General features: G+C 30.2%; 1 protein-coding gene across 3 annotated transcripts in view; it reads left to right on the forward strand.

Moving 5' to 3' along the window:
* LOC143083099 (transcription intermediary factor 1-alpha-like) overlaps positions 1-12,342 on the forward strand; it is a 29,303-nt gene extending 16,961 nt beyond the window's left edge. For 2 of the 3 annotated variants that reach the window (XM_076259317.1, XM_076259320.1), the window contains exons 5-8: positions 5,383-5,548; positions 6,737-6,811; positions 7,541-7,693; positions 9,223-12,342. In XM_076259317.1, the coding sequence (XP_076115432.1) occupies positions 5,383-5,548; positions 6,737-6,811; positions 7,541-7,693; positions 9,223-9,426 (598 nt within the window). In that variant the 3' untranslated portion in view covers positions 9,427-12,342. The remainder of the gene's footprint in view (positions 1-5,382; positions 5,549-6,736; positions 6,812-7,540; positions 7,694-9,222) is intronic. The other variant, XM_076259319.1, reaches the window with a different exon arrangement.
* The last annotated feature ends 527 nt before the right edge of the window (positions 12,343-12,869 follow it).

Consider the following 12,869-nt stretch of genomic DNA (forward strand, 5'->3'; position numbering starts at 1 on the left):
GACAAGAAGATAAACTTTACATAATTAATACATCTTTGAACTGAAGAAGAGAATGTAGGGTTTCACAATGAATATCAAATGTCATGTATAGGTGTTACCGTTTTGAAAAAAAACACTAAAATACATGCTGAAAATGGGCAAAATTACACGTTATGTTGTTTCATTTAAAATTTACCTGTTTTTATCAATTGATATTTAATAAGTGAATTTAATTTGAACTACATTATTGGTTCACTGTTATAGACAATTTATTCTTCTTTCTTTTACTGGTTGTTGCAACAAAAAATCTTCAGTGGTTACAAAGTTATGATAAAAAGTTGAATACTATGCGCTTGTTATGAAATTTTGTACTTTCGTTTTTAGCTTGCTCAGTGTAGTCATAAAAGAGAAAAATAAATCAAATTTATGCTATTATGTGTTTTGTTTTCTCTTCTAGTATATACATTATCAAAAACTACCTCATTTATCAAAATTGCAGTACCCTAGCTGGAGATAAATGCTATCAAAGTTGGATATACAAATAAAGTGAAAAAATGTCTTGTCCGTAGACATGCATTCCCTAGTAAACTGGAAGCATAATTACATTAATGTTGCATTGCTAAGTTCCTGTTCTTTTGTAGATATGAAAACACTACTAACAATTTTTTCTACCATCTATTAATAGAGGAAAAAATTCAAAAATATGTCAGAATGTCTTGTCCGTAGACACATGTCTTGTCCGTAGACATGTCTTTTTATCAATATTGCTTGGCTTTATGGGTCTTAATTAGTCCTATGTGTTGTTTAAACTTAGAAATATCTTATTTTTAATAAATAAATGGTAATTTAAGTGTTCTCAATTTTTGTAAAATTACTTTACAGGAGTGGATTTTAAAAAGTGTCAGATTATCAGTCATAAAAAGCATACCTTATTTTACTTCAATATTGTTTATTCAAGTTGATGCATACCTTAAAAGATTAACTAAATCAAATGAAGAAAAAGTATTTCTCTCTCTCTAACTTTATCTTTTGCATTTCAGTATTAACAGCAGATGAGGAAGTGTCTACGGACAAGACACTTGTACATAACAAGTATTAAATTCAATTATTTGTCTGCTATGGAACTTAAATCTTATTTATAGGTGATGAAAGTTATCTATTCAAATTAAAACTCAGTATTTTCAACATGAATATAGTCACAATTAATTCTAACAGATTTTTTTTATGCAGTTAAGCTGCATTATGCGAGCACCCTAGATTTGTGTTCTATCCAATAAATCCTGAAATACTTGCCATTGTTATTATCTAGCTTGTTACTATGTTATATATAACTAATTGAACACTTTTTTAATACTTTTTATTCTGGATTACAAAAAAAATGACCAGAAAAACCTTAAATGATCGTCGATTTATCCAAAAGTTTTAAAGTTACACATAGGAAGTAGTGCTTATTAAAAATCCTTGTGTAGTTCATTATGACTTGAGCTTTTAGCTAAGATGTCAAAGAACAATTGTATGAAATATTTAATCGCCGAAAATCTCTTAAGACAAGCAGTTTAGATTTCCCAAATGACCAAAGTCGTAGGAATATTGTTTGTCATCAATACGTAGTACAACTACGTCAGTAGTCTATTATATAATTCAACTGTTCATGCTGTTGGCGGCAATTTCAAATTAGAAAAAGAAATTTTCGTAGCTTTTCAATTTGGAGGCAGGTGTTCAAATTAGCGGTGGTCCGCGACCTTCCACTTTTGCAAGCGGAATTTCGACTAGGATAGTTGGTTTCTAGCTACGCCCGACGTAGTCGCCTTACATTTGAAAGAAAATAAGAAATTACTTTGCAAACCTTTTCACCATGTTCACCAAAGTCTCCAATTAAACGAGCTAAAAACTTATTTTTATCATTATTATTCATGACGGCGATGTTCAATTTGTTCAACCGATAGCTTTATACAGAAAATCGCCGACAAATATTGTATAAATTCGAGTAAAATCCCGTAAAATCGTATCTGATTGACAAAAACAACATTGTAAACACATAACAATGGCGGCCGTGAAGACAAAATTTTACAAAATCGGATCCGATTCCGGAAGCGGATAAGGGTAATTCCGGGTTTGACGATCATTTACAAAATAAATCCAAGCAGGTGAAAAAATACATCTATGCATGGTAAATGAATATAAACACTAGTATTGTAAACCAAAAGATATATGTTAAAGAAAGAAAAAGCAGAAAAATATTTTATTCAGAAACTAAAAATTACTTTTTGATAAATTTTAATTTAAAAATCCAATACAACGTGACAGCTGGGAACAGTATATCTAACGATATACATGTTCATGGTCACAGTCTAAATTTTCTTTATAAATGATAAATGATGATAATGCATGTGAGATGCTTTTAAAGTGTAAACATATTACTGCAATTTCGAGGGGTTATTAGTTTTTTCTCAATTTTGAAGGGTCGATTAAAGTAGCTGAAAGTTTCATTCTTTATTTTCACAAATAATGCAACTATATTATATATACCTTAATGTAAGTAAATCATATGATATATAGGTGGCATTCTTTGGACCACTCTACCCCCTCCTGTTTGATAACTTGGAAACGGTCGAGCTCCCCACCCCTAAACCATATGAGGGGCAGATCCGGGATTTTAGGTTAGGAGGGGCGCAAACTTAAATTTTCGCCGAGCAGAGCGAGGCTAAAAAAAATTGAGGTAAAATTATCGGAATTTTCTTTATTAAGCTGAGAACAACCCATGCTTTTCAAATTTAAGGGGGGTGCAAGCCCGCAACTCTCCCCCGTCTGAATCCGCCCCTGCATATATTCAAGTATAGGACAATATAATAAATAAAAAATGAAATATAGGGGGAGTCACTGGAGTTACCCCACCCCCTCCTGTTTGAGAACTTGGAAACGGTCGAGATCCACACCCCTTAACCATATATATTCATGTTTGTGACAATATGAAAAATCAAAAGAAATATAGGAAGAGTCGCTAGGGGTCACCCCACCCCTCCTGTTTTAGAATTTAAAAATGGTCGAGATCCCCATCCCTAAACCATATATATTCATGTATGGGACAATATAACAAATCAGATGAAAGATAGGGGGAGTCCCTGAGGTCACTGTTCACCCTCCTGTTTGAGAACTTGGAAATGGTCAAGATCCTTACCCCTAAACCATATATACTCATGTATGGGACAATATAACAAATCAAATGAAATATAAGGGAAGTCCCTGTGGTCATCCCAACCCTCCTGTTTGAGAACTTGGAAATGGTCGAGATCCCCACACCAAAACAATATATATTCATGTATGGATCAATATAACTAAGTAAATGAAATATAGGGGGAGTCCCTTGGGTCAGCCTACCCTTCCTGTTTGAGAACTTGGAAACCAATGAGATCCCCACCCCTAAACCATATATATTCATGTATGGGACAATATAATAAATAAAATGAAATGTAGGGGAAGTCCCTAGGGTCACCCTACCCCCAGTGGCGGATCCAGAAATTTTCATAAGTTGGGCCCACTGACTGACCTAAGAGGGGCCCGCTCCAGTCACGCTTCAGTGATTCCCTATATAAGCAACCAAATTTTTTCCCAAAAAGGGGGGGGCCAGGCCCCCTGCCCCCTAAATCCTCTGCCTACCCCTACCTGTTTGAGAACTTGAAAACCGTTGAGATCCCCACCCCTAAATTATATATATTCATATGTATGGGACAAAATAACAAATCATTTTAATTTTACATTTACTATGGGCAAGTCAGTCAGACCTCATCTTTGATCCCTGTTGTAGTGAACATTTGTCTGATTCGTGTCTCATAACTTTTGTATTATAGAACACAAACTCAGTTTTCTTTCCAGGGAAACCAGTCCATTCATACTATTACATGTTCATACTACGTCAAATTGAACTTCTAGCAGTCAAATAAAAATCAAGGTTAACTACCAAGTAGAACAACTGCAATCATTGGGAACTTGTACCACTGCAGACTCACCATAAAAAATATACATTGATATATGCATTGCTTTTGAAACCTTGATAACATATAAATTATTTGCCTTAATAAATAAATCATTAGATAAACATGAATTTACTGTTGAGGCAACATTGCCACAATTTTCATAATTACGGTTGCCTTGGTTTTTGGTTAACTGCCTTCAGCGCTTACAGCGCTTTGATTTTAACTGAAATTGTCTTGTCCGTAGACATTACCACACTATATTTGTATCCAATTTCCTTGATTTCAACCTAATTTGATAGGTAAAATGCATGTTATTTTTTTAAGAGAACACATTCAACTATGTCAAAATTGAGTTTTAATAATAGTTTGATTGTTTTAAGCAGTCAGATATATGGATTTCAGTTAGAAGAATGTGTCTTCAGTTTGGCTTAATCAATAAATTATTGAGATATGTAAAGAATTATGGGTACATTTTTATATTTTCCAAAATTTAAAAAACACAGCTTAAAATTTAATTAGTAACTTTTAATCTTAACTTTAACAATCATCTTTGAAAGCATTTAATTGAATATCAATAAAATGTCTTGTCCGTAGACATTATCAAAATGTATTTGTTTCCATTTTCCTCGAAGTTAAGCATCATTTGATAGATAAACCTGATAAAATGTATGTTTTTTTTTTCAAGAGAACACTTTCAGCTATATCAAAATTAGGTTTTAATAATGAATTTCATTAAATATGAATACAATGTCTTGTCCGTAGACAAAACATATAAATTGTATTGCTAAGTTTGATTGTTTATTGTAAGAATATGCATCAAGTTATTTTAATGTTCTATACACCAAAAGAAAGGTTTTTTTTGGAAGTTTTGTTATTTATAGATAATTTTAGATACAGTTTTATCAGATAAGATTAATGATCAAAGAAAGCTACTGTTGTTTGAAATAACTGTGAGTTAAACATGTTCTTGTCATTTTTTTTTCAATTAAAATGTTTGATATTCAATAATTCTAAACATATTTTGTTGTCTTTGTCATTGACCAAAAATCTGACACTGGTGACCATGTCTTGAAGCCAACCATTAAAGAAAACTATACAGTTTTTAAACACCATTTATTTAATAAAAATATTAAATATTTCTTCCAAAAACTGCATGTAATTATATAAATGCTTCCAGTGTTAGCCTAACGATAGCAATTTTTCATAATTTAAACCATTTTCGAACCAAAATATCAAAAGAGTTTTTCCCTGAGGTGATACTCATTTTTGACTTCATGTGAAACACAAAATGCACATCTGATCTTGGCTAGGCCGTGTGGTATTATATGATCATTTAACATGTTCAACACTAATCATTGGTTGCCTGCATTTGAGAATGTTTGCTTGCGCTTTCCTTAGTTGTCAATAATGCATCATTAATAATTTTTAGCAAGATAAAAATGAACCACGATTTGTATTCTAGTGGAGAATGGCAGTGTACTCTGTGTAAGACGGACGAACAAGTTGTTCTGAAAGAGAAAGAAAATAAAGAATTCTCATATATTCCTGGAACAAAAAGAAAAGCTCCTACAGGATTGTCGGAACATGAGAGGAAGGTTTGTTATTTATTTAAGCATGTTAAGACATAAATTAAATTAACAAGATGTAGTGTAACTGCCAATGATACTACTATCGAACAAAAACAAAATAACTATAAGTCACTGTATGACCTTCATCAATGAGCAAATCTGTACATATCATGATTGTAGTGTAATATCTCAAAAGGCACTGAAATGACTAAAAGTAAAACATTTGAAACAAAAAACTAAGGGCCTGATTTACGTACAATAGGGAGAAAACATAGTATGGATTGTAGTGCCTAAAGAATCAATGAACTGTGAAGTAATGATCTAGAAAATGAACTGTGTAGTTATTATGATCTAGAAAATGAACTGTGTAGTAATGATCTAGAAAATGCATTATCTAGGATAAGTTCATGTTTTTAAGAAAAAAAATCTTTCAACACATGAATTGATGAAACATGCATGAAATGTTTGCCACTGGATGTGAAGCACAATCAATAAACACATGAAAAAGAAAAATCCAGTCCTTATTGTCTTTAGCAAATCTTTTCAATGGTTTTACTTAATAAAGAAGCTCTTGTTAAAATATTTGAAAAAGCACTAGCTGCAGTAAAGCCTTTTTGTGTCATCCTAGTTGATACTGAGGACTTGAAATCCTGAGTTAAACTAATAACCTGAGAGTAGAAAGGTTTAACATATTAGGCCACAATTAAAAATATTTTGGTTTGCCCAAACCCTACCCAAAGGTTGAGACAGTGGGTAGGTAGGTAGGCATTTTTTTTTCAAAAAGAGAAATTGAAGTATCTGGTGTTTATTAGTCTTCATGCCTATCTGATTAAAAAAAAACTTCTTCAAATCAGGACAATAAAAGAATTTGAGTAGGCAGCTTTTTTCTGGGTAGGTAGCGTTTGGGCAAACAAACCTATTCTTTTTATGGCCTAAGTGGACTAAAGGGGTGTAGCATGCAGAAATTTAATAATATTTTAGGGATATGTTTGGTTGTAAGTTATCCATGGACACTTTTTGTTTTTACACAACTGATTGTGTTTTATAAACATATGGTTATATCAATGCTTTTCATGCCATGTATTAATGAGAATTCAATTACAGCTGAGATGATTTTGAATGGCAGATATGTAAAAAAAATAGCAGGAGTATTCTCATACATGTATTGTCTTTCCATATTCAAGTATTCCTAACAAAGACAATTTGATATTACAGACATGTGAGAGAATTCTGCTAGAGTTATTTATCCACGAGAAGAGTACAGTATTCCATGAACCTGTTAGTAAAGCAGTAAGTAAACCTAAAACAAAGTAGGAAGCGATCTACAGTATATACCACATGTAAAAAAGAAGGCCAATGAGACAACTCTTCACAAGAGAACAAATGACACAGAAATTAACAACTACAGGTCACGGTACAGCCTTTAACAATGAGAAATGCATATACTGCTAGAAAAGGCCCTGAAATGACGATAGTAAAACAATTCAATGAGAAAACCAACAGCCTAATTTATGTACAAAAAATGAATAAAAAACAAATATGTAACACATCAACAAACAACAACCACTGAATTACAGGCTCGTGACTTGGGACAGGCACATACGTACTGAATGTTGGAGGGTTAAAACTGTTAGCGGGATCCCAACGCTCCTCTTTACCTGAGACAGTGGTGTAACAGTACAACTTTAAAAGAACAAACTATAAAAATCAGTTGAAATAGGCTTACTCATCAGATGGATACAAATAGAAATACATATAACATAATCACAGAGTGGCTGTGGTATACATACAATCACAATACAAATGTGATGAAATTTCCATATACGATATACATTGTGGTATGGGTTTTACTCATTGCTGAAAGCTGTAGTAGTTAATTTCTGTGTCATTGAGTCTCTTGTGAACATATTATTTTTGTTTAGCCATTTTTAGTGTGTACAAACAGAAAATTGATATAATATTCCATATGTATGTAACCATATTCTGTTTTATATTTAATATCATATACTTTTTTTACAGGTTCCTAACTATTACAAGATAATCACCAATCCTATAGATTTTTCAAAGATCAAAGTCAAGGTCCAAAGACAGAATTTTAATCATTATGATAGTGTAGAAGAGTTCATTGCAGATGTTAAACTTGTGTTCCAGAATTGTGCTACATACAATGCTGTAAGTTCATGACGGAGTTACTTCTCTTGTCCTGATCTAAACATGTTTATTTTCATGTCAACTTATTCATAGCAACTCGATTGGCATCTTTTCCTTTTGTGAATATCATGATTAAATTTGAAAATTAATTTAAGTAATTTTACCATCTAAATATACTCTAGTGTACATGGTGTAATTGCAAGCTAGTAATAAGTCCTCTAGTTATATTTATTGACATGACACAACAAGATGTCAAAACATTTTTATAGACCACTACCATCATTTGACCATAATATATATTGTTAAATTTAACGTCTAAATCTATCTGCACATGGAACAGGTTAAGATTGACTATTAGTCCAGTAGATTAAAAACGAGAAAAATCCATATTTCTTATCAAAATATCTCAAAAAGTTGTAAATGTAATTGTACAAAGCTTCGTAAATTGAAATGAATTAATTGATCAATACATCACATATCTTAAAAGCATTGTTGTAATACAACTATATTTCTTGTAGGTGAGTTTCAGCATAATGGAAAACACACATGTGGGTCTTTAATTGTTTTAATGTGGCTTATAAGTTTTGTCTTCCCTCTCAAATAACAGTTTAAAATAATATTATACATGTTTTAAATATTTGATTGTTAAAGCAGATAATTTAAATTTTTCAATGAATTATTAAAAAGTCATGAAAAATTATATATATTTTTTAAAAGTTATTTTGGAATAAACTTTTTAAAAGCAAAATTGAGCTTTCAACATTAACTCTGCAAAATAAGTAGTAATTTGTAAAGATTTTTACTTAAAAAAACAATGGGACCATAAAAAAGATCCTTGCATCGAAATATATTATATTTTACTATGGTTTAAGGGAATACATTCAATTTATTGAAATCTATAACATAAATTGGGACTTGTTTTATTTTCAAATGTATCTAGTATATTGAATTCCATAAAACACAGTTTATCATATACGTAGTAAAAGATGAATTATCTGCTTTTAAACTTATACTTCCTGCATGTTGTATATTGAACTGGTATTTGAGACATGAATGTGGGATTTCTTCTGGTACTTAAGATATTGATTTTTTTTTATACATAGACTAAATAAGAATTAAATTAATGAATAATTAGGGATGTGATCTGTTCATATTTCAACTTGAGCTAAAACAAACTGTTCTTGTATATATGTGTTTATATAATTTCATACTTCATACAATCATTACATTTTACAGAATTGTGCATATAATTTTGAGTTGTTGTAATTCATCTTTCATTAGTGCTAATATTTCGAAATGTTAGATTTTCTACAATTTATAGTTATTTAAGGACTTTTTTTCAGTCTTAGAATGTTTTTCTTTTAAACACAAATGGCCAACATAGTATTGTATTCCATTAGCTAATTTCTGAAATACTAACCACAGGAAAAAATTGAATATTTGGTTTTCAACAAGACCCATGTGATGGTAATTCATTTAAGTATATTTATTTTTATAAAGTTAAAAGAAAGAAGTAAGTTTTAATGTTTGATATTTTATTTCCTTTTCAGGCCACATCAGAGATTGGCATAGCTGGTAAGATAGTAGAAGAAGAATTTGAAAGACTGGTTCAAAAATATCTACCATGCTATATGGACTCTTATGATGAAATCCGCCATCGTCAAACCAGTCCTTGTCCTGAATCTGAAGCTTCCAAAGCCAAAAAATCAAAAGGATACGAACACGATCCTTCTCTCTCTATGAATGTTCACTGATTTGTTGTATGTTATTGTATTTCTGATCTGTAAAGTGTGTAAAGGTGGTTTTTGATACTGCAGTCTTGTTACACATAGTTATAGAATGATTTCATTTTCACTTCTATTTATGTATTTATTTATGTTCTGTAAAAAAAGTTAGGATACAGGAATTTTATGATATTGCTCCTTCAATCCTAAATTTTGTAAATGTGTGCTTTCAGCCTTTGTCAGAAGATCAAGTAGAATGATTAGGACTTGATCAAAACTTCATTTCATTTTTATTGCTCTATAACTTGTATAATGGTTTGTTTTATTTTTTCTTGAAATTTAAACAATGTTAATAGGTTATGTATAGTGAGCAATAAATTCAAAAATAAAGGTGGATTGTAATGAACAAGAACAAATTCAATATTAAAGGATGTTTGGTACTTTTTTTCACATTTTATTTTTGGAATTTGTAGGTTTTATCCATGTAGGGCCATACAAAAATTTGACGACTTATCCCTTATTTTCTTTTCATTATTTTATAACATACTATTTTAAATAGCCATTTTTTTTTAATTGTTTAAAATCCTTGTTATTTTTCCAATTTTTGAAAGAATAAGGTGTCTTTGTTAAATGTATGAAAATTTGGAGAGCAACATTCCAGCCAATATTTTTAAGGCATATATCCCCAAAACAAGGACACAGATCTTCCATTTTTTTCTGCTTTTAAGTTTTTTTTTTTTTATTTACTTCTAAATTTCTGACAGACTTTTGAAAAGTATTTTATATTAAAATGGAGTATTGAACCTACTCGAAGGATAAGATATAGAGAAATTTTTATATTTTATATTAACTTTAATATTGTAAATTGAGAATAACATTCATTAAAGTGAATGTATAAATTTGAAATTCTTTATTTTTCTTTTGATGCTGTGCTGAAGTCACAAAACATTTTGTCTTCCTTCTTTTTTACAAATGTAAGTTTTCAATGTGTATTTAACACGTTAAATGTGGCTGACACCACTGTTATAAATGTCCACAAATTTTATGAATGAATGGTACACAGGTCATTTCCATGTTTAAAACGTCAAAAGGTGTGTGAATGTATTTATAGAGCCTGGGTACAAAGGTATGTCATAGATTTAATGATTTATCAAAGTTGATTGATACTTAAATTTGAAAAGAAAAATTGTGAATTTTCTCTGACAGGTTAATCATTTAAAAAGATAACTTATTCCCTCTAAAAATTTGTGTGTAATCAGTGATGACAGGAATGAAATGTTAATTGATTATTTCCTTATTCATTGGGTATTATTATTTTTATCTATAAATACAAAGTTCCTTAAATTCAGACATTTAAGAAACACACAATAATTTGGAAAGTAGAGAAGAAGCCAATTCTGATCAAACCTCAAAAATAAACAAATGTTCATTATTCAAGGCAATGTATACTTAATGGGGTGATATTTGGGATTTTGATGAAAATTTATAATTTAATGAGTGTTTGAAACTACAGCCGAATATCTAAAAAGAAATGATATATGTGGCATCTATACTGCCATAGATAGAGTAAATTTAAAAATTGGAAAAAAGGTCCATCTAATTAAATGTATATATTGTTTGTATAAAGTGGCGAAAAAAATACATCATATCATTTTAAATAGTCTTTTGCTGAAATTTTTTCTTCAGACTTGATAAACATGATATGTTATTGCTGTAAACATTTTTGTTTTCATTATTTGAAAATGTTAGAATTACAATTTTAGAAATCAGTGAGTCTTAATATGTAGTCTGAAAACTGGACTGAAACAGCAACATAATTGTAAGGTTATGACTCAGCAATACTGCAACATCATATTTTTTCATGTATTTTCATACTTAATTCAAACTTATATGATTTAAACAGCATTAAGGTATACATGATAATTTCATATCATCATGATCATTAACACACAAATATTTACCATAATGACAAACTATATAATCAAAATACTTTCTTTGGCATTCAATTAAACTGAAGCAACAATGGCATTTATGCTACACTTAAAGTATAATTTACAGTTTATAGTAATTTTTACATTTTTCTTAAAGGGATTGGGCAATTATTCCTGCAATAGTATTTAAAGTAGAACTTTCCCTGATGTTCAGAACAGCAATTGAGAAAGACATTGATTACATTGTCAAATTTGCATTCAAGATTTTAAAAAATATACAATAGACTTAAGCTTAAATTTTATAATATTACATCAAACCAATTAAAAAAAAGGTGAGTTTTTAATATGATTTTATTTTTAAATCACAAGAAGGTAAACAATAAGTTATGAACATAAATATATCTAAAATATTTGTGATTAAAAAAGAACATACTGATAGCAGCTCTTCTTTTAAAAATATTCCAATGATTTTAGAAATCTATAAATGTACAGATTAATGAATTATTATACAATATATTATTTATTTGCCATTGGTATATTATTTTCATAAGATTTTCTATACATGTATACGAGTTCATTCATTCATTCTAAAAGTTCACATTTGAATGCCTCATCTACGATAGTAGAGGGGACATAATGTATTTTGATATGTGTGTTTGCAGTTCTGTCCTGTATCAGGTTAGATTTATTTATGATAGGTAAAAGTTTTGGTTAAAGATTGTTAAACTTGATGTTGTGGTCACATTAAATCAAACTTGGTGCACATATTCTTCTCATATGAACTTTTATAAAGATATGCCAAAATAGGGTTTTAAACTACATTTCATGGTTGACCTAACATGGATATATGATAGTGAGAACAGGGCATAGGTTTAAGGGACACTCATTGTTGTTTCTAAACCAGATTCAGTGCTACAGGTTAACCACTTAATATACTCCACTTTTTATTTGTGTGAATGGAAACCATGAATTTGTACATACATAATGACAACCAATAAAAGTATTTTTACAACTGTTTCTTTATTTTATTATTATTATAAAGTATTAAAGGATAAATAAATTTGTCAACATTAATATTTAGCTGTATATTAACGTTGATTATTTGAATTTGTTTTTGGTATCAATTGTCCAATCTTGAAATTTTAGTCTATATGGTGAAACATTTATTCCTTTCTTAATCATTAGATATAAGAAGATGTGGTATGAGTGCCAATGAGACAAATCTCCATACAAGAAACCGTGAACCATTATAGATCAAAGCTTGAAAACTGACATAGATAGCTTATGTTGTAGCATCGCCGCAGGGCTTTCCATTGAAGCCGGTAGCCGGCGGAAATCCGCCGTTTATGGTGGCTTCAAGTGCCGTTTATTAAGAGTCGAGTTCATTACCAATCCCAGCAAAACATATTAATACCTTTGTCAATAAGTGACTTATATATATATTGCTTCTGGTATAGACTTTTTTTAAAACAAATATATTGCGTAAATTATACATTTATTTTGTAGTTATTTTCATCGTCACCTGATTTGACCTTTCTTATG

The sequence above is a fragment of the Mytilus galloprovincialis genome, chromosome 7 (genome assembly GCF_965363235.1).
Source record: "Mytilus galloprovincialis chromosome 7, xbMytGall1.hap1.1, whole genome shotgun sequence".
Classification (NCBI taxonomy): domain Eukaryota; kingdom Metazoa; phylum Mollusca; class Bivalvia; order Mytilida; family Mytilidae; genus Mytilus; species Mytilus galloprovincialis.